Raw genomic sequence first — 21138 nt, forward strand, 5'->3', positions numbered from 1 at the left:
ATCCCGCATGTCTCACGCTCCAACTTGGCACTGATACCCACAAACCCATCTGCACAAACACAGACGGGGGCTAAAGGGGTTTATGTTTAACTTTCCCTAAATATTTCATGATTTGAAGACAAATACTCTAATGTTCATCATCTACTGTTTTTCTGTAATAAAATATGTCAACGTGTTATCAGGTGCACACCCCAGAACCCCTATTATGTGGCAATACTTGTGTGACAGTTAAGTAAACAGCATTTGCTTGTTTACTAAATGTTTTCTGACAAAGTAATGAGACGGATTCATTCAGCCAGAAATTTAATAACGGAAAATAACCACTCTAAGGTAAAATAATCATTCCCACTGCGCACGCATGCTACCTGATCTGGATGTTGAGTGAGATGTCACAGGTTCGCACAAGCATAAAGCACATATCTTTTCACTATAAACTAAATTAGCAGCAAAAAGTTGGAGAGTGCCGCGCCAATTCCCCATCATCCATGTCTATCTGCCTGCAGATTGCACAGCTGTTTGATGGAGTTCTCATGCCCCTTCATCCTGCCTTCCTCGATCCTGCTGCTCCTCCTCCTCCTCCTCCTCCTCCTCTTCCTCATACTCATAGTCTAAATCTGCCCTCTCGTACTCCAGCCCCTCTCCTTCATAATCTAATCCCTCTCCTTCACATATCAGCTCCTCCGTCTCATATTCAACCATCTCTTCGTCATATTCCAGATTAGTTCCGTCAAAGTCTGTGGCTGGAGGCTTTGAGCTGATTCCCTGCTCTTCCTCCTTCACATCTGTATCTTCAATGGTCACCACAGCTCCGTTCAATGCTGCTTTTGAGTTGCTGTTTTTCAAGATGCCATGAATGACTGGCTCCTCCTCAGCCTCAGCTTCAGCCTGAGCTTCTGCCTCTGCCTCTTCCTCTGCAGCCTTTCGTCTCTCCTTCCTGGCCTCACGGATCTCCATGAACTCTGCTGCTCCTTCACCGACCACAATCACCTCCTCTCCTACTTTAGGAGGTGCAGTGATTGGGTTGTGGTCGTAGGAGAATAGGTGCAGGGACTTAAGGCGCTTCAGGCTGGGCAATTCTGTGAGTTTGTTACGGTCCATGTCCAGGATCTCCAAGCCCTCCATACGTAGCAGGACAGTTGGGAAGGTTTCAAAGCGATTTCCATACAGCCACAATCCTGTCAAAGCCTCCATGCGACACAGGTCAGAAGGCAGCGCTTTTAGCCGGTTGTCTCCCATTTGCAGAGACTTGAGATGGGGCAGATCATAGAGCTCCTTTGGAAACATCTGGAAGTAGTTACTCTCCATCCACAAGCATCTGAGATTCTGCAGGTTCTTCACCTCAGGGGGAAGGCTCATTAGTCGATTGCTGCCCAGGTAGAGACGGGTGAGGTTGGTGAGCTGACACACCGGCAAAGGGACGTCTTCAATCTTGTTAAAGTCGAGGGCAAGTATCCGCAGATCCTGCAGCTGGGTGATTCTCTCTGGCAAAGTACGTAGACTATTCCCACAAACGTAAAGTTTCTCTAAGTACAGCAGATCATAAACACGCAAAGGTAAGCGCTTAAATTTACGGTAGCTCAAGTCAAGTACGGGATCCCCACTCTCCAACAACTCCTCCACCCCAAGTGGGAGCTCAACGTCATCCTTTTCCTCCTCCTCTTCTTTTTTCTTCCTGTCTGCTTCCTCACCATCAACAGCCCCGTCTTCCTCCTCTTCGCCCTCATCCTTCCTGGAGGAGTTGCCCATGCTGTGCCAAGCAGTCCCTGACTCTGAGATGAGTCAGGGCAGAGTCATTTGATGAAGCTGCTTCTAAGTTAACCCTCAGCCTGACAGCCAATGCTGCTTTGCAGCTGAGCCCAGAAACTGCAAATGTTGAGCTCCACACCAATCAAGAGTCCTGCAATCATCTTCATCAGTTTCGTTACTGTTCAAAAAAACAAACATGGAAGTAAGAACAATTATGATAGCTTAAACTGTACTAAAAAAACAAAACAAAACAGAAAACACAAAAAGTGCTTTAAATTAGTTTAACAATGCTTACCTTTGACTTTCTTTAAGTTTAAAAAAATGCTTTGAAGTTACAGTATCACATGATCCATCCAGACCAAAAAGTAGAAAAAGTGTCACCTTAGGAAACAAAACTGTCATGTCACAGCTCCCCGTCCTCGCCCTCTGTTGTCTGTGGGTAAACCCAGTGATGTGTGCGGGGCTGAGGGAAAGGACAGGGAACGAAAAGTTAATAGAAGTTAATACAGCATGAGGCATCAGAAGACGAGGTCTCGCGCAGTTCTAATCCAAAAGGAGTTGCTCGTCGGAAAATTGCACTGTTGACTGATGGACTCTGCCCCTCATATTTTGGCCGCTTTTCCGCCATCAGCCCGAAGGTTTTCATCCGCCTGATGCGTCCCATCCTCGTAACCGGAGCAAAGGGACACGCACGTCACATGGCCAGAGCGCACGAGCGCGCTCTGGCGCGTGGAAGAGACGCAACGTGAAAAGAAAGTAAACTTTGTCGTCACCCTGTTCATCTTAAGAATCCTAGGTTACCATTGAGTTTTTTTTAAATAAATCTGCTGCATCATTGCATTTATAGTTTATTATAATGAGGCAAAAAAAAGCTAATTGTCACCATTTTTGCAAGTTGTAGAAAAGAGATGTCTGTAATGTTCACCACATCATAGATTCACTTCAACTGTAAGAGACAGATGAAAAAAGAATCCAGGAAATTAAACATTTTAAAATAATTTGTTTGTATAATGTTGCAAAAAACCAGGTATTTATTACCAACAAATAAGCATAACTCTGTCCTTGTTACTTCTTCTTTGAGAAGCTCTTCTGCCAATGCTCACCAATGACTTGATTGTACAACAGTGAACCAATCTGCAATAAACAAGCATAAATACCCCCCCCCCCCCCCCCCCACACACACACACACTCTAGTCTAAAGGTAGTGGTTGCGCACAGATGATGCAGGGCCGAAATAGTAAACATGTTAGACTTGAACAGGTTCAATGTGTGATTCAACTAAATTTTTGGTAAAAAATAGAAAACTGCCCTTATGACTAATACATTTTGTTAGTGTGTTACATTTAGCAGCATTTGAAAATCCGCTTCTTTGCCTCTGGCCTCTCCCTTTAGGGCTGCTGCAGTGAATCCTCCAACTCCTTTAAGTTTAGTAGTTTGGAAATGTGGAGAGTTTTCTAAAAGACCTGAGATCCAGTTTTGCTTTGATACCATTCTGGGTATCAATTGTGATTATTTCATAAGTATTTGAAAAATAAAACAGCTAAGCTTGTTTAAGAGGTTATCCCTGGCTCCAACCACCAGATTTTTTGTGTGATTTGAAAAAATGCAAGTTCAAATCTTATGACAGCTTTCAGTCTGTATATGTCCATTTTATAGATTTGTCTTGCACAAAATTGCTTAAGATATTCTCTTTGAGATTTATTCTTGAGGTATAAATAATTTTATAGTTGTCACAGCAGATTCTTTGCAGAGCAATCATCTCATACAGATGCTTTTTTTTTCTATGGTTGTGCTGACCCTGGAAATAGCAAGTAGGAATAGGTCACGGGAACCGTGGGCATAGACCTCTAAGCTCCCACTGGGTCATGAAATTAAACAAATAAAGTAAAAGTAGTTTAGAAATTGCCCTATAAATAAGAGCATAACGTTAATAAATTATACAACCTTTTAGAACAAACACAGTCAGCAGTAATGATTTAGAATCAGTACAAAACCCCACAGCTCTGTGATAAGATAATTTTAAGTTTATGAGAATATTTTGTGGAAGTACGAGCGAATAAAGGAGATTTCTAAAGCTTAGGGATAACAAGACAAATATATAATGTGATTCTTAAATACATGATTAGTGATGTACACTTATTTTACTGTGGGAAATGACTCTTTCAGTACAGAGTACAAAATGAAGAAGGAAAAACAAGATTCTGTTGAAAAAAGTATGACTTCCCATTTAAATGTCCATCTTAGCTACAATCAAATGAAAAAGTGTTTACTTTGCTTACCAAACATGGCAATTAGAAACAACAGTTGGAAAGTGATCAAGTGTGAATGTCACAAAATCATAAAATCACAAGAGAAAAACCTCAGGTCACTGATGTCAGATGTCTCACCACAGAGTCAGCGACAAATGAGAACATCATCTCTGTCCTGAAATGACCACAGCTGATCATCTCCTCAAACACCTCCGAGGTCCCAGATTTAGAAAACCAATTCATCCCACATTTTTGTGACTTTCAGATGAAATATTAGAAGCAGTTAAAGTATCGATTACTATGCAGGGTTTTATCGAGGTGTCTGTCTGTCAGTTTTTTTCAAACTGTCACAAAACACAGTTTGAAAAGAACTGTGCACCTATAACTGTAAATAATGAGAATTCCTATTTTTGATACCTCTTCAGATCTGACAATGCTTTTTTTGGAGTTTCAGACGGATGATAAAAGTCTGAAAAATAATTTCATAAAATGTATGAGGTCACCTTTAGCAATTGCGTTATTGAACATTCCTGACATTTCTAACAACATTTGTTGTCTGCAGTACACAACTAAAACTATGGATAGTTTTTTTAATTCATGTTTATTAAATCCTGTTAAGATCTAACCAGCTACAAAAGGTGTACATAAAAAATAATAATCCATGAAATAAATGCCCCTGTCTGAAAGTCCTTTGATTACTTAGCTAGCTACTTAGAAGTTTGTTGATAAGAAATTTGAACATATTGATATTCCTTTGGATGGTAAATTATTAATAACAGCTGATGCTGTGGTGTGGACCACAGCAGTGATTTAATCATAAAATACATGTCTTTTGAGCATGCCAATCAGAATCAGAATCAGAATCTTTTATTATCATTCTGCAGTGCACAATGAAATTTTTTCCAGCAACTCTTTTCCAACAATATAAAAAGGTAGAATAAAATAAAATAAAGGATAAGGAGCTATATAAGACATAAATACTGTACAGTTAGAGTGGGGTGAATATTGCACATATGAGTGGGTATTCCACACATAGAATGAATATTGCACACACGGCATGAATATTGCGTAAAGTGCTTTGGATGAACAAGAGGAGTCCTTTTTTTTGTATTAATCAACTTTAATTCCAAAACACTTAATCATTTTCGTTGTCACCCACATTCATTTTTCAGTATGTATTCGTCCCTGTATCTTTATGCCTCCAACACTTTTACAGCTGCCTCTTTTACCACCCTTTCATAATTCTGAAATCCTCTTTTTATTACTAGCCTCTACTACAATTTCTTTTTTATTCTTCAGAATAGGAGGAATGCAGCTTCTCAGTGATCTGTTTGTTTCCCCTCTGTCCTCTTGCTTCTCTTTTTAAAGCTGTTCAGCACTGCAGTGTTTTCATGGCTGCATTTGTTTTTTTTGTTTTTGTCAGAAGTTCACGGCATTTTTAGTTTTGTGTGAAAAACAAAAATACCAACTCAAAAGTAGAAAGACATTTGCCCTCTTAGAAACCCTTTGTTGCAAAAAATGATCAGTATTCTTGTTGAAAAACAATAGTTATAATAACTACATTAGATTTCTATTGATTTAAACACTGTGTTAATTATTTCACTTTCTCATTGCTCTTTACTCGTGGCTCATCTATTTATACCAATTAAAATGAACTCTGTAATTATTTTGGAAAAATCGACTTCAGTGTACGTGGTAAGAAACAGCAGTCAAAACGAGACAGTTCACACATTTCTCCAAGTCAAATTAATTCCCAATTTTCTTTCATTGTTGTGTGTATTTTTTCTGTCTACATTGACACACATACATGCTATTTTTAAACCTAAAAAAGGAAACGGAGGCAAAAGGTGTAAGAATCAACGTCAAACTAAGATCAAATGTATCCTTTTTAGATTTATTACAGGTAAAACACAAAAATTGTGTTTAAAAGAAAATACATATTCCCTGGAACTACATGGTGTTCTGGTGGCCACTATTGTCTCACTACAACCTAAAGATCCAGTTTCAAGTCCTGCATGACAAGTTCCATTCTGTGCAGACGTATCATGTTCTTTTGGCATAGCTGCTGATTCCAAATTGCACTTAAAGTGACTAACAGGTTGAGTTGCATCGGCAGCTGTGAGTAGTTAGTCTCTTTGTGACCTTGTCATAGATTTGTGATTTGTTCAGCCTGTAGCCTGCCCTTTCTGCTGACAGCACTGATAGACCTCCTGTATCTGAAAAAGAATGGAGGTTTCCTGGAAGACCATAAATGTCCACAATATAGACTCAGAATTTCAATTTCTCAGTTTCAAAAGCTTTACCTCTTGATGAGTTTAATTTTTTACTATCACAATACAGGTACTTATTTTACTTAAGTATGTTTAGAACTATTTGTTTACTTGTTATTAAAGTTAGACATGGGTTAGGTTATTATATTCACTGAAGCTGTATTTTTCTAAATGAGAAAAATGAGAATTTTTACCCTGTAAATATAATATTAAAAAAAACACCCATTTCTTAAATGTAGATGAGAAACAGGCCATTTTTTATTTACTTCTCATGAAAATCAGTTTTCATTCCTGACTTATACCTAAAGACAGTTGCAGTTGGGCTCCCGAATGCTGTAAAGCATGGAAATGCTGCGAGGTCAGATGAGCTTCGCCTCTGTCAGCCTGATGAGCAATGGCAGCAGAAATGGACAAACAGGGGGACAGGCTCCGTTGAAGATAATCATCTTTGAAATGCAGAGGACCAAAACAGCTGATTTGCACATCGTGCATCTCACTCAAATGACCCGAATGACCTGTAAAAAGGGAACGGACAGACACCTCAATAAAACCCTGCAAATCTATTAGCTTTAATAGTAATCGACACTTTAACTGTTTCTAATATTTCATCTGAAAGTCACAAAAATGTGGGATGAATTGGTTTTCTAAATCTGGGACCTCGGAGGTGTTTGAGGAGATGATCAGCTGTGGTCATTTCAGGACAGAGATGATGTTCTCATTTGTCGCTGACTCTGTGGTGAGACATCTGACATCAGTGACCTGAGGTTTTTCTCTTGTGATTTTATGATTTTGTTTTGCATTCTTTGCATTCAGGCTGCGGTAAACTCGCTGTGGCGTATTTGCATTCCTCAAATACCTGCATGTGTGTCTTGGCTGGTGCTGAGTCCAGACTATACAACATAACAACATCACTTTATTAATTTTCTTAATTGCTGCAAAGAAAAAAAAATGAATTAAAGTCCCACTACGTCAACATCTGTTGATGCATTTAAAATCATCCCCAGTGGTCTTTTAATTATGATTATGCCATTTTTAGACAAAATCCAAAAACCTGTCATTTTCTAGATAGTAGTTTCTGCAGAGCAGCAAGACTTTAGTAGAATTTTGCCTCTGAGTTGTGGGCAGGACTGTTGGCAGTAAGCCTCCCCCCAATTCCCATCACCCATCTTTTTGTCTCCTGCTAATTTTCAGCCCCTCACAACTCCAACCTAACATTACAGGTGCAACAAAAATGGCAAGTAATACTGGAGTTATCCAGCCGTACAGTTTTGAGCCATATGTCAGCTCGAATGAGGAAAACGAAGATGTGCATGGATCTATTTGTCTACAATTTGAATGGAGCAGAGCAGGAAACCTGTGGTCCCCTGACTGTAAAGCCCATTGGTCACTGTTACAAGATTTTTCAAACACATTTTTCCGTCTGCTCCCGATCCACAACGATTTAATAGAAAAGAAAATACTCAGAAATACAATTGTAATCTTAATTTTCTTTATATATGTCCTCCATTCTGACCAAAATGCCACAAGAACTTGTTAAAAACACCAAAAAAACTATTTTCATCAGGTATTTGATGTTTGAGAAAAGGAACTCATTTGCGCCATCTGCTGGAGGATGCGCGACATGCACAGCAGGTCGCCGCTGCTGATCTGCCCACGCACAAATGCATCCATTTAGCATTTTCGTGGAAACGATCAGAACTCCAGGATCGGGTCCATAGGTGACACCACGTCCTCCAGATAAGTCATTTCCGCGTTGATTTCCGTAACGGCCCCACAAACATTCACATCCTCCCTCCACCTATGTGGCACATGTGACCACCGGTCCAAACTGTAGGACCGCTACGCTCCGATTGGCCAGGAAGTCTCGAATGATCTGCTCGAAGTTCGCCCTGCCGGTGATGGTGAAGGAGAGAGAACCCCTCCTATCAGGGAGGACAATGAGAGGATGGTTTATATGATGCTTGCCAGGCTATTTGAACGAATCTGCATTGAACGGAGTCTGCTGATGCGACTGGAGCCTGGAGACAACAGCCAGGATCTGGGTTTTGTAAGTTAGAAACCTAAACGGTTTTGACTGTAGAAAAAAATTGCACGTTTTTTGTTTTTGTTTTTCTTCTTTCTTTTATTTCAAAAGAACAATTTCTTGCTGTTCTTCCCAGGTCATAATATTTATTTCTAACATAATCTTGTGTGATTTCATCATCACTTATTGATAAATATGTCTATTTGAATAACCTCTCCTGTTGCTTGTGCTGCTCTCTGCATTCTTTATGAAGACCGTCTCTTTGCATCCAGGTGTGAAGCTTTCTAGCAGACTGTTCCGTTAGCTGGTTTAAGTCAGAAGCAGCAGCAGAGAGGATGGGAGGTGGAGGCCAACTGTCTGGGAGCGTGGAGCCTGGCAGCGGCAGAGATTCAGGTGTTTTCACCTGGGAGGAGGTGCAGAAGCACAGCAGCAGGACCGATCAATGGCTGGTAATCAATCGAAAGGTTTATAACATCACTCAATGGGTCAAAAGACACCCAGGAGGGTCTCGTGTCATCAGTCACTATGCTGGAGAAGATGCCACGGTAATTATGCACATTTTTTTTTAGGGTTTTGTTGTATAAAAACGTATTTTCTGTTCATGGAAAGAGGATTTTAGGCATCCTCTTATACCAATGAGAGTCCAGTGTCTACCTCAGCTGTCATCAATAACAGAGCTAATATTATTTCTTTTGCATTTTCAGACAGCTGATAGATATGTGTTTATTTATTAATGTGGCTCTATTATTCACAATGTTTGAGCAGTAGTATTTTTATTGTAATTGACCTATAGTAAACTCTGACCTTTGACCAACTTCTTCTCTGTGACACATCATCCTATGCAGTACTGGCAGATATCTCTAAAGAACACTGACCAGTCAAACTTAATTGCTTTGATTTTTTGCCATTCTCTTTAAAAGGTTTATAAAAAGGGTGTGGACAGAAATTTATTCGGAAACGTGAGCAAAGCAACATTTAACATTATTATAATGTGTTACTACCTACGAGCACAAATCGATTTATAGTTAAATAGGGATTTTTTTTTGTTCTTGTTTTTTATTTGGGCACAATCACATGGAAATTGAGGTCAGCACCTCTTGTTAAGTCCGGTGGCAGTTCTCCTTTCTCAAAGAGACATTAGAGAATGCTTCCTGACTATGGAGGATCACATTTCTCTGCCTGATCTTTGCCAGAACATGACGACACGAGGTTCACATTCATGTTGCTCATTGTACATTCAGGCATGAGGCGTTCAAAATTTTGCCACGGAGCATTCGGTCTGAGACTCAAGCTGTCGATGCAGTTTATTGCTGGTGGGTGCTAGATTCCAGCGGGTTAACCCTGAGTCACTCACTCTTTTTACAATTTTTTGTTTTTGGAACAGCAGAGGCTCTTGATGTGAATCACAGCAGAACTGTCACTTTTTTCTCTGAGGCCATAATCACAACCAATCTAAAAATTAAAAATTGTTTTCCAACCAATATTTTGTGATATAGTATGCTATGGAAGGTAATCCAACAAATAACACAACAGAGAATATATAATATACTATAAATATTCAAATAGGATCTTATGAATAATGTATCACATTATTTTACCAAAAAATTGTTTTATAACTATCTGAAGTATTTAAATTAAATACAAGTTGATCAAATGCTGTATAAATTACCATCTTAAATATTTACTTTTCTTACCCAGGAGGCATTCACGGCTTTTCACCCTGATCTAAAGTTTGTGCAAAAGTTTCTGAAGCCTCTGCTGATTGGAGAGTTGGCACCAACAGAGCCCAGCCAAGACAGAAACAAAAATGTGAGTCTCTATAGATTCACTTCTCCACTAAAGATTGTGTTCATTTTTTTAAGTACAGACTTCATGACTTTTTTTTTTGTTGTTGCTCCCAGGCTTCCATCATACAGGATTTTGAGAATTTAAGAGTTCAGGCAGAGAAGGAAGGTTTGTTCAAGACCAAGCCTTTGTTCTTCTGCCTCCATTTGGGTCACATCTTACTGCTGGAGGCCCTTGCGTGGCTAATTGTCTGGATATGTGGGACTGGATGGACAATGACATTTTTATGCTCAATCATTTTGGCCACTGCTCAGGTATTTAGAGCATAGTTATCTGTTAATGTAACTGCTGTTAAAGAATATTATTTATTATTAAAACAATATATACATCTGTTTCTTTCTAGTCACAGGCTGGGTGGTTGCAGCATGACTTTGGTCACCTTTCTGTCTTTAGAAAGTCCAAATGGAATCATCTGGTGCACAAGTTTGTCATTGGACATTTAAAGGTAACTTTTACAAACCATTTAAGACTTTTACAACATTCTTTAACTACTGTTTTCTGACAGGGAGCTTCTGCCAGCTGGTGGAATCACCGACATTTTCAGCATCACGCAAAACCCAACATCTTCAGGAAGGACCCTGATGTCAATATGCTGGACATCTTTGTACTCGGAAACACTCAACCAGTGGAGGCAAGAGTAATCCACGAATCCCCTCAAAATATACATTGATCCTAACTGCTAACTTTACTCTGCGTATCTCTGTTACAGTACGGAGTTAAAAAGATTAAACGCATGCCCTACAACCTCCAACACCAGTATTTTTTTCTTTGTAAGTTGAAGTGATGTCAACATAAATAAAGGAGCAAAAGGAGAGCATTTGTAATCAGTTTGTGTTTTGTTTTCAGTGGGTCCACCTCTGCTCATTCCAGTTTACTTCCACATGCAGATTATGAAGACCATGGTTCACCATCGTCACTGGGTGGTAAGAGACAACCTTTTTTTGGAAGTGCAGGACAATCTTAGACAGGAAGTTGTTTTTTTGTTTATAAGGATTTGATGGATACACAATATTTTATGACAAACTAAGATGTTGAATGACTTTCTCTTTTCCAGGATCTGGTTTGGTCTTTATCCTACTACCTTCGCTTCTTCTGTAGTTATATACCCCTGTATGGTGTGTTTGGCTCTTTTGCCCTCCTCACCTTTGTCAGGTAATCGTAGAGGGAAAGTATTGCTGAAATCATTAAATGAGTCCTGATTTTTGGCCATTTTCAACCCAAAAAAATAAAAACACTCAAAGATACGCTGTTACCCACAGGCTAATGTTACTGATCTATTTAAAACTGCTTTTTAATACTGAAATAATTGCTTTCCTTTTTACATTTTTTTTAAATCATTTACTTTTACAGCATGTTTAGTAAATCCTGTGTCCCATCACAGGTTTTTGGAGAGCCACTGGTTTGTGTGGGTGACTCAGATGAACCATCTGCCAATGGAGATTGAGAACGAGAAGCACCAGGATTGGGTGACGATGCAGGTAGCATGTTTGGCAGAAATTAGGGTGTCAGAGTTGATAATCTACAGGATTCTAAATAATGGGCAAAAGTTAATTGGTTTTCGACCAACCAGAACAGACAAAACAAATGACTAAACTCAGATAACTTGTGTTTATCAAAACCTTCCCCTTTGAAACATGAAAAGTAAAAAGTGATATTTGTATATATATATAAATATATATATGCAGTACAGACCTTCTCATTCAAAGAGTTTTCTTTATTTTCATGACTATGAACATGGTAGATTCATTGTAGAGATGTGTCAGCTGCTAGTACTCTGTGTGCCATTGACCTGGTCTCTAATCTGAGGTGCTTTTAAAGCTTTTGGGTCCAAACATTTGGTCTGTACTGTATATATATATATATATATATATATATATATATATATATATATATATATATATATATATATATATATATATATATATATACATATATATTAAGCTTTTCCTAAAGCTGTTTTTTCTAAAAAACTTATTATTTAGGTTTAGATATTTTTGCTCTGATTCTTCTGTACACATGAGTGCATTTTGTAAATTGAAGGAGTTCCCTCAGAACTGTTTTTTTTTTTTTGCTCGTTTAATGTATTTAAGATACACCTTCGTTCAAATGAGAAAACGCAGTGAGGTCATTGATCAACGTGAGAAAAACTGCATTAGAATTTTCCCTTTAATGGATGAAGTTGAACAGCTGTAAAGAAAACATAAATGATCGATTCATTTACCTGCCTTCTCTTCTGTTACAGTTGCAGTCCACTTGTAACATTGAACAGTCCTTCTTCAATGACTGGTTCAGTGGACACCTCAATTTTCAAATTGAACACCAGTAAGTAAAACATTGCAGTCTCAGAAATTACCAAGACAACATCCACTATATGTTCAAACACAAAACAATGAAAGGGGGCTTTAAAAAAAAACTCATCTATTTTATAGATGCAAAAAAGTCAGAAACAAAACTTGCATAAAAGTTTTGCCAAACTATAAAAAACAAAAAGTTTGTCTTTTTGGTAAAACTTTTTAATTTCTTCCCAAAAAATGAAACTTTCATAAAAGTGTCGTAATTAGTTAAAGGAACATGCACTAAACAATCAACAATTTCATGGAACTTCAAATTAAGTTGATATAAATATGCTAATGTTGCTTCATTTATGATATTTACTCATTTTCATGTTTACTTTCTATAGTTTTATAACCTTAAATGGGTTACTATACGGCACTAAACTAAAGTTTTAGTCTGTATCATGTCACCAAATATTTGTCAAAAAGGTAAATACATTATAGCAAAAATTCACTGATATGATTTTTTAAGTCAAAACTGTTGCATCTACTAATATCTCTTTCTGAGTAGTAGTTTATGCTCTGTACCTATACTCTACATTACTCACAAGAAAAGAATTAACAGCCACATAATTATAGGTTAGCCGATCAGTTTGTCCAACAAAACAAAAAACTTTTTTTTTTGCATTGAACAAAGCCATGCAGGAGTTGAATTGCTTTCATAATAAGCATCATAGTCAGTGTAATGTCTTAGAAAAGCTTTATTTCTGAAGCTATGCTAAATAATGTGTCTGTACTGAAAACATGATTAGAGTAACTGTTTAAACCCTCCTCCAAAGACAAATGGGGTCATCAAGTTACCTGAGGCTGACAACTGTAAACACTGCCGCTAGTTGATATCATTAAAAATGCATCAGGTTAACATGCTGCATGGAAACCTTGTGTCTGTTTTTACTTCTTCCAGTTTGTTTCCTACGATGCCCCGCCACAACTACCACCTGATTGCCCCACACGTCCGTGTTCTGTGTAAGAAATATGGTATTCCATACCAGATGAAGTCTTTATGGCAAGGCATGGTGGACGTTGTCAGGTAGGAAGAAAAGTGGTTCGACACTCAGCACATTAAATGTTTGGTCTGACCAGATTTTAAGCTGTCAACTAATGTTTATTTCTGCATTTTGTCTCACTTCTGTTCAGGTCTCTGAAGACTTCGGGAGAGCTCTGGCTCGATGCATACCTACACAAATAATCGAAAAGAAAATCGAATGAAACATCTGTTTGCATTTTAAAAAAGATTGTATTTGTGTGGATCCAGTTCAACAGTTTGGATTCATACTTTGTTTTCAATGGAGTTTAAATTATAAAGTCTTTAGTTTTGTTATGGACTGGATCTGGGTTTTTGATATGAATTTTCTGAGTAGGTATTGGTAAAATAAAGAAAACTTTTAAAACTGTGAATTGGTTGAAATTGTTTGCATGAAACATGTGTTAAGTTTAATTTTTTTAAACAAACAAAAAATACTGCATTAAATTGAATTAGAAACATTTTGTAAATGTTTACAATTGTAATAATATTGATTAAGTCGCAAACAACAGTTGGATTAGTAAAAAGGTGAAATGAACTTGTTCATTATTTTAGAATTTCTCAAGTTTAACCTTTAAAGTTTATTACTGTAAAGCTCCTTCTAGTGAACCCCTACAGAGTACAATTATTCTGTACTGTCAGATGTTTGCTGTAATAAAAAAAACTATTTTGAGACTTGAATTGAGTTTATGTCGAGTATTTGTTTATTTCCTTTAATGTAATTTTTAAAAGTTCCTGATAAATGTCTTTATAATCTTATAATCAGCTATGAAAGACTGATTAAGTCAAAAATAATAAGTAAATAAAAAGTATTTTCAGAACATTCCTTATTGCAAACGGTTTCTTTTTTATATTTGACAATATTTGTAAAATACCATCAAAGCTTATTAAAAATAAAGCCTAATTTTGTTTTCCAGTTTGCATATTTCGTTAGAGCTGGTTATATGTTAGAGAATATGGAAGAAGCTGATTCACTGTGGCGACCCCTTAAAGGGAAAAGCTGAAAGGAAAAGAAGAAATTTGGATACCAATTCTCCAAAGAATGTATGAACTTTGGCCTACTTCTCTGCAGCCAGGGACACCAAAACTGACTGTTTTTCTGTACTGTTAAATATAAAGAATCAATCCAGCGATGCACTCAACACACAAACAATATTTTCTCTTTCTTTATATTTACAGTTTTTGTTAATAAACAAACTCTACATTCTTAGATGCATGTGAAAAAAAAATTGTATCAGAACGTTTCAGTGCAATTTGACACATTGCATGCAAAACTAATGATGATGCATTGAAAAAAAAGGTGTAAAAATATGCATTAGCGTGTTTTCAAATAATTGCAGAAGTCATAAAAGCAGTTTAACTTTGTTGTGTCCCCCTTAAAGCCATTTATCTTTGTTAATACAGAAAATTGACAAATCTTTTTGCAAAAACTATCTATTTGGTTTCTGTTTGAAACCAAAACGTTTGTTGGCTGTCTGTTTAACCTAAGATGGACTAAGACAGAATTTCAATTAAGAGTTGCCTAGCAACAGTGACCTATTGCTACATTTAAAAAAAAAAAGGGAATTCTGGGTCTTATTTCTTCTTTTGCTTGAGAAACAAGAAATGCACACACTTGATTAAAGACATTCAAAGGTGTGGAAATCATTTCAGGACTAAAGGTGTAGTTTGTAATCATGTCGTTTTGGAATAGCAATCTGAGATAAGGGTTCACTCTAAACTTTATCTCGTTTTCTTGTTAAAGATCTTTCCTGATTTCGAGGTAATGGTTCATAACTGACTCCTTATCCTGCATTTTCCCCCTTTAGTCTCTCAGGAGACCGCAACATTCAGGTGAGCAGATGTGGCACTGTGACCAGCGGTCCAAAAAGTTGGACCAGTTGGACCGCTGCGCTCCGATTGGCCAGAAAGTCTCGAATGATTCCGCTCAAAGTTCGTCCTAATGATGATGCTAAAGCAAAGCGAATGCAGCCCATCAGGGATGATATGATGATATGATCTCGAGCTGGAGAAACCGAGGCAGTCTAAATGTAAGTTTTGTTTTCTTTTCTGTTTTGGTCAGTGTATTAGTGCGCCTTGCAAGGACCCTCTGTTGTGTTAAAAAAAAAAGTGAAGGCGAATTTGTTAGCTTATTTTCTTTTCAACATGTTAGCTAATTTTTTTTAACCAGCGCGTGAACAGCTGCTCGTCACAACATCATATTAGCCTGACACATTAGCTTAACTTTCTTGTTTTGGGTGCCTTTTGTTTCAACGACTGTTTGTTGGGTTCCTGTGAGAGTTAACCGTGACTTTGTACCGATATATTTTAGACCCCTAGCGCACTACGGACAACTACTGACTGAAAGTGAAAACGAGCAACCGCAAGAAGAAATAAGTGAAAACGGCGACGAGAGAGAAAAAAGTGCAGCTTCTTCCTGTTAAAGAACACAGAGACAAACAGCAGCAGAGGATGGGAGGTGGAGGACAGCTGGCAGACACTCCGGAGGCTGGCAGCAGCAGAGATGCAGGTGTGTTTACCTGGGAGGAGGTGCAGAAGCACAGCAGCAGGAAGGATCAATGGCTGGTGATCAATCGAAAGGTTTATAACATCACTCAGTGGACCAAAAGACACCCAGGAGGGTCAAGTGTCATCAGCCTGTATGCTGGAGAAGATGCCACGGTAAACATGAATTCCTGTTAACTTTATGTGGAAATTATTATTATTATTATTATTATTATTATTATTATTATTATTATTATTTTACAATATAAGTTCTAAAATGACGATCAAAGTTTTTCAAAACCTTTCCTTATATCTTCACATTTGTTTTCCAGGTTTTAACTGATTTTTAGTTGAATATTTCTTACAAACTAGTTTAATGGAAAATGAATAGACTGGTTAAGATCTGGATAATTTATTTTAGTAATATTATCATTTCGGCCTGAATAGTTTCCTGTGACACAACGATAAATATGAAATAATGCCTTTTAACACATTATACACTTCCTTCATTTATTTAGTTTATATTAAAACAAATAGTTATATTGAATCAATTTCTAAAATAAAGAACTTCATTTGGATAAATGCAGTAATTAGAATTGCATCACATGAAGCCTTTTGTAAACATTTCAAACTGATACGATATCAATATGTGATGTTTAACTCTTGTTCTCAGACTGACATGAGTGAAACTAGTAATTAAGTCATTGTACCATGACAGTGAATTATTGGAAATGGGTACAAATTAAAGAAATTGTGACCACTGTCCACCCACCTACTGTTTCATTCCTTAGATGTCCCCCAGTTCTTAAAGTAAGGCAAAATTTGGATTTTTGATACTTTCTGCATCTTATACATCATGTTTGCGTTTTATTTTATTTTTTTTTATTCCAGGAGGCCTTCACAGCTTTTCATCCTGATCTAAATTTTGTGCGAAAGTTTCTAAAGCCTCTTCTGATCGGGGAGCTGGCAGCAGCAGAGCCCAGCCAGGATCCAAACAAGAATGTGAGCTGTCAGATTATCTTTGATTGTCTTTCGCCTAAACAAAGAGGCCCCTCAATAATTAGGCTGCATTGCTTCATTAAGCTTTTTCTTCTTCCAGATTGCAATCATAGAGGATTTTGAAAGATTACGAGTTCAGGCAGAGAAAGATGGTTTGTTTAAGACAAAGCCTTTGTTCTTCTGCCTCCATTTGGGTCACATCCTCCTGCTGGAGATCCTCGCGTGGACCCTTGTCTGGCTCTGGGGGACAGGTTGGACAGTGACATTACTGTGTGCGGCATTGCTGGCAACTTCACAGGTGAATAAAACAAAAGATCTTTTGGTTGAGTACCTTGCAATGAAATGTTCTAAGTACTTTGATTCTGCAGGCACAGGCTGGGTGGTTGCAGCATGACTTTGGCCACCTTTCTGTCTTTAAGAAGTCTAAATGGAATCATCTTGTGCACAAGTTTGTAATTGGACATTTAAAGGTAACTTTTTAGATCAATTGAAGTTTTTCCTTTATATTTTAAAGTCTCCTTACATTTTTTTTATGTTTTGTTTTTATTTTTAGGGAGCCTCAGCCAGCTGGTGGAATCATCTACATTACCGACATCATTCCAAACCCAATGTTCTGGATAAAGATCCTGATGTCAATATGTCAGGTCTCTTCGTTTTAGGAGCCGTTCAGCCAGTGGAAGCAAGTAGCTCAGAATATAAATACCTCCAGTGCTTCATAAATGCATCGATCGAAGCTGCTCAACTAACTCTGTTGATCTTTTCTTCACAGTACGGCATCAAAAAGATCAAACACATGCCCTACAATCACCAACACCAGTACTTTTTTCTCTGTATGGATGCTTAAAGCTGTTTAAAACCCCAAACTGTCATTGATTTCTCCAAGAATGAAGTCTGTTTTCTGTTCCAGTGGGACCTCCATTACTCATTCCAGTGGTGTTCAATCTTCAAATACTGACGACCATGATTTCCCGTCGTGATTGGGTGGTAGGATGTCAACCTATGAGACACAAAGCGATTTGATATGAAATCCATATTTGAGCTGAATTTAAATTAACCCATCTAAACTGACTAAAAAACTATGAATTATATTTTTTTTAAAAACCACTCAATCTGCTTTTTTCAAAGGATTTGGCTTGGTACGTGTCATTCTACCTGCGCTTTTTCTACTGTTATATCCCCTTTTATGGTTTCCTCGGCTCAGTGGCACTCATCACCTTTGTCAGGTAAAGAAGTTGAATTTTTCTTAAATTTGATCAAAGTAATAAAAAAATTTATTAACATATTTGTTGTCCCGTGCTTTACCTTAATATACATTTTTTCCAGGTTCCTGGAGAGTCACTGGTTTGTGTGGGTGACTCAGATGAACCATTTGCCAATGGAGATCGATCACGAGAGGCGTCAGGAATGGCTGACCACACAGGTATGTTTGTCATTCAAAGTCTATGTATCCTGACGCCTACATACTATAAGCTCCTACTCCATCTGTCTAGGGGCACATTTTTAGGGTTTTTTGCCCTCACCGCTTGATTTTTTTAGAAAATCTCAGCAGGTATTTTGTGTAAGATTTTCTTGTTGGGTTGTGTTGGCCACCATTCATGAGCAAATATCCATAATGAATGACATACAACACTTAGATGACACTTTTATCAGTAGCAAAAGGCCGTAAAAGTAAAAACTCTTTTTTTACAAAGAGACAACATTTTGAAGATTACCAAAACAAAAAAAAGTTCTGTCTTGCATGAAGTACACAATCTTCAGCTCAAATACCGTTAGAAGCGTTCAAGTGTTTGTTTTACTATACAGGCTGAACTGTGCTTGTCATTGTGGTTATTTTTTTATTCTTCAAACATCTGTTTCATCTACCAAAGACAAGAGAAAAGACGGGAGCAGTTCAGCAGAGAGAAGACTAAACAAAACACATCAGAAGCCTTGACAGAGAGAGGCTCCCTGTCACAGCTTTGAAAAGACGTTAAGTCTGTTAAAAAGAAAACAACAACTTTGAGAATGTCTGCAGTTACTGTTCCATTTCCCTAACATGCATTTTTAGTTGGTTTCTTTATTTCATTTGTTCATAAAAGATAGCGACAAACAGAATTGTACATTTTCTAGGATATATTTTGCTCCTGTCACTTCCACTTAATTAAATAAATAACAATATTTATGTAAAATATGTACAAATGTAAGAGATTAATTTCAGCAAAAATGAGCAAGGCAGAATAGAAATGATTCAAAGAATCAAAACCTTTACATTCAAAAGTTTACTAGATGTTAAACTTTGAAACGTCCCATTAGACTCTTGTGCAAAAGACAACCAAGTAAATAGACTATTAGTTTGTTTACAGTTGTGTTGTTTTTTTCATACATGTATTCTGCAGTATTGCTTCAAAAAGAAGGACTTGAACAGATGCATTAACTCATTCATACCTGGGCCTTCATCTTTTTTTTCTTTTTTTAGCTCCAGGCTACTTGTAACATTGAACAGTCCTTCTTCAACGACTGGTTCAGCGGACATCTCAACTTCCAAATTGAACACCAGTAAGTTTAGTTTTTGAGTCCTCCATACAAACCAGGAAATACAGTCAAACTATCATTTTCCATCTCCACACTTATGTCAATGAAACGTTTTCAATAAATGTATCTTGTTAAATAAAATTGATAATAAGAAAAACAGCTTTTTGATGGTGTATCTTGATCCATATGGGAGCCAAATATTTGTTATTAGCCCCAATACAACTGTGATACATAGACTAGTAAATTATGAGAACATTAAAGAGTCCAATAAAGTTCTACTTTTTGCTGGTTTTCTGACTCTTCACATTTTGTTTCAGTTTGTTTCCCAGAATGCCTCGTCACAGTTACCACCTGGTGGCTCCACAGGTGCGTGAACTCTGTAAGAAGCATGGAGTTCCTTACCAAATAAAATCCTTATGGAGGGCCATGGCTGATGTTGTCAGGTATGCCATCTCCACAAGAAACACATAATGTTAAAAATGAAATAAAACATTGACCATGTGACTTTGTGTCTTTAAGCACTTCAGCCAGAATGTCCGCTGTCTCCCGTTACAAACAGATCAAATGCTTAACTGACAAAGAGGCTGCTATTTTATTCATGACCTGACCTGTTTATTTATTTTTTTCTAACCTTCTTTTTCAGCTCGCTGAAGACCTCAGGGGATCTCTGGCTGGACGCATACCTCCATAAATGACAACCTTCATCTTAAAGAAGTCCTGCTCGTTTTCCATTGTAGCAAAATTCAGCCAATTAGGTTGTGTTTTTCTTATGAATAGTAGACTTACTCAAACGCAATAAAGTGTGTTCTCATGTGACATGTTGATCAACTCTGATGTTTTGAAGAGCAAATTTACTACTACTGATTTGAGACATCCAAGTAATTATACTGATAAGTACCATAGGATGACTTATTCAATTAACTTCCAGGATGTTTTTGTGTTAAACCTCTAACTTATGCTACAATTATTGTTTTATGTTCTATCTATACTCAATAAAAATTGTGTTGACCACTCCTTGCTTTCTTAGCAGCATAAATCAACACCTATTCAGATAAGAAGTCATAATAAAGGATGTCCAGAAAATTTAGAGTGGATATTGCAGATGATATAATGGTTTAACTCAAAAAAAGGAGGAAGAAGGAACTTTTGAATGCAACAATTCTTGTTAATTTGTGCATAGATGAATCTGACTCTGAAAGTTAACTTTTATTTAACTCTGAACATTTTTATCTAAAAGCTTGATAAATTAAAAGCAATAAAGTCTGACTCATGGCATGTGTGCTACAAATGACTTCATCTCTTTGATCATAAGGTACAGTGTGGTGCAATGTAAATGAAGTCAGACAGTATGAAGTGGAATAAGCTCCAAAGTAGCATTACCTGCTGCAACTTGACAAACTACAAGGGTCAGTCATTTGAGAAGAAAACAGTCAATTCTTTTTTATTTTTGGTTTGGGTCGTCTCCACAAATAAGGTTTTACACATGTGGTTAACCATGGTGCTATTTTAGATGACCCCACCCTTACAATAACGTGTTCTCCCTACCATGACAAAGGTGGATAAAGGTGGAAATATTTCATGTAATCCATGGACACCAGTGAAGATCACAAATCATTGAAGAAAAAAGGTTCAGCGCACTGTCTAGTGGGTCTAG

The 21138-nt window shown here is 37.4% G+C and overlaps 3 protein-coding genes across 4 annotated transcripts; 2 read left to right on the forward strand and 1 right to left on the reverse strand.

The window, feature by feature from the left end:
- Positions 1 to 286: 286 nt before the first annotated feature.
- On the reverse strand, positions 287 to 2440 carry lrrc10b (leucine rich repeat containing 10B). The gene is made up of 2 exons (XM_004069982.4): positions 2042 to 2440; positions 287 to 1924 (listed from the first exon to the last, which is right to left on the reverse strand). The coding sequence occupies exon 2, from the start codon at positions 1744 to 1746 to the stop codon at positions 529 to 531; it is 1218 nt and encodes a 405-aa protein (XP_004070030.1). The 5' UTR covers positions 1747 to 1924; positions 2042 to 2440; the 3' UTR covers positions 287 to 528.
- A 5497-nt stretch (positions 2441 to 7937) lies between these two features.
- LOC101156321 (fatty acid desaturase 2) lies at positions 7938 to 14171 on the forward strand. Of its 2 annotated transcripts, none has more exons than XM_023955761.1 (13): positions 7938 to 8312; positions 8542 to 8833; positions 9987 to 10097; positions 10190 to 10387; positions 10477 to 10578; positions 10639 to 10764; positions 10843 to 10903; positions 10980 to 11056; positions 11188 to 11285; positions 11515 to 11611; positions 12376 to 12455; positions 13371 to 13496; positions 13604 to 14171. In XM_023955761.1, exons 2-13 carry the CDS (start codon positions 8624 to 8626, stop codon positions 13653 to 13655), a joined length of 1338 nt encoding a protein of 445 aa, XP_023811529.1. In that variant the 5' UTR covers positions 7938 to 8312; positions 8542 to 8623; the 3' UTR covers positions 13656 to 14171. The 2 variants fall into 2 exon arrangements, with proteins under 2 accessions (XP_023811529.1, XP_020559662.2); XM_020704003.2 differs by having other exon boundaries at positions 7939 to 8312; positions 8561 to 8833.
- A 906-nt stretch (positions 14172 to 15077) lies between these two features.
- Positions 15078 to 20495, forward strand: LOC101156571 (fatty acid desaturase 2). Its single transcript, XM_004069590.4, has 14 exons — positions 15078 to 15151; positions 15299 to 15520; positions 15802 to 16151; positions 16866 to 16976; positions 17074 to 17271; positions 17342 to 17443; positions 17527 to 17652; positions 17743 to 17803; positions 17881 to 17957; positions 18099 to 18196; positions 18297 to 18393; positions 19429 to 19508; positions 19802 to 19927; positions 20128 to 20495. Exons 3-14 carry the CDS (start codon positions 15942 to 15944, stop codon positions 20177 to 20179), a joined length of 1338 nt encoding a protein of 445 aa, XP_004069638.1. The 5' UTR covers positions 15078 to 15151; positions 15299 to 15520; positions 15802 to 15941; the 3' UTR covers positions 20180 to 20495.
- Positions 20496 to 21138: the final 643 nt, after the last annotated feature.

Source organism: Oryzias latipes, chromosome 6 (genome assembly GCF_002234675.1).
Source record: "Oryzias latipes chromosome 6, ASM223467v1".
In the NCBI taxonomy this organism is placed as follows: Eukaryota; Metazoa; Chordata; class Actinopteri; order Beloniformes; family Adrianichthyidae; genus Oryzias; species Oryzias latipes.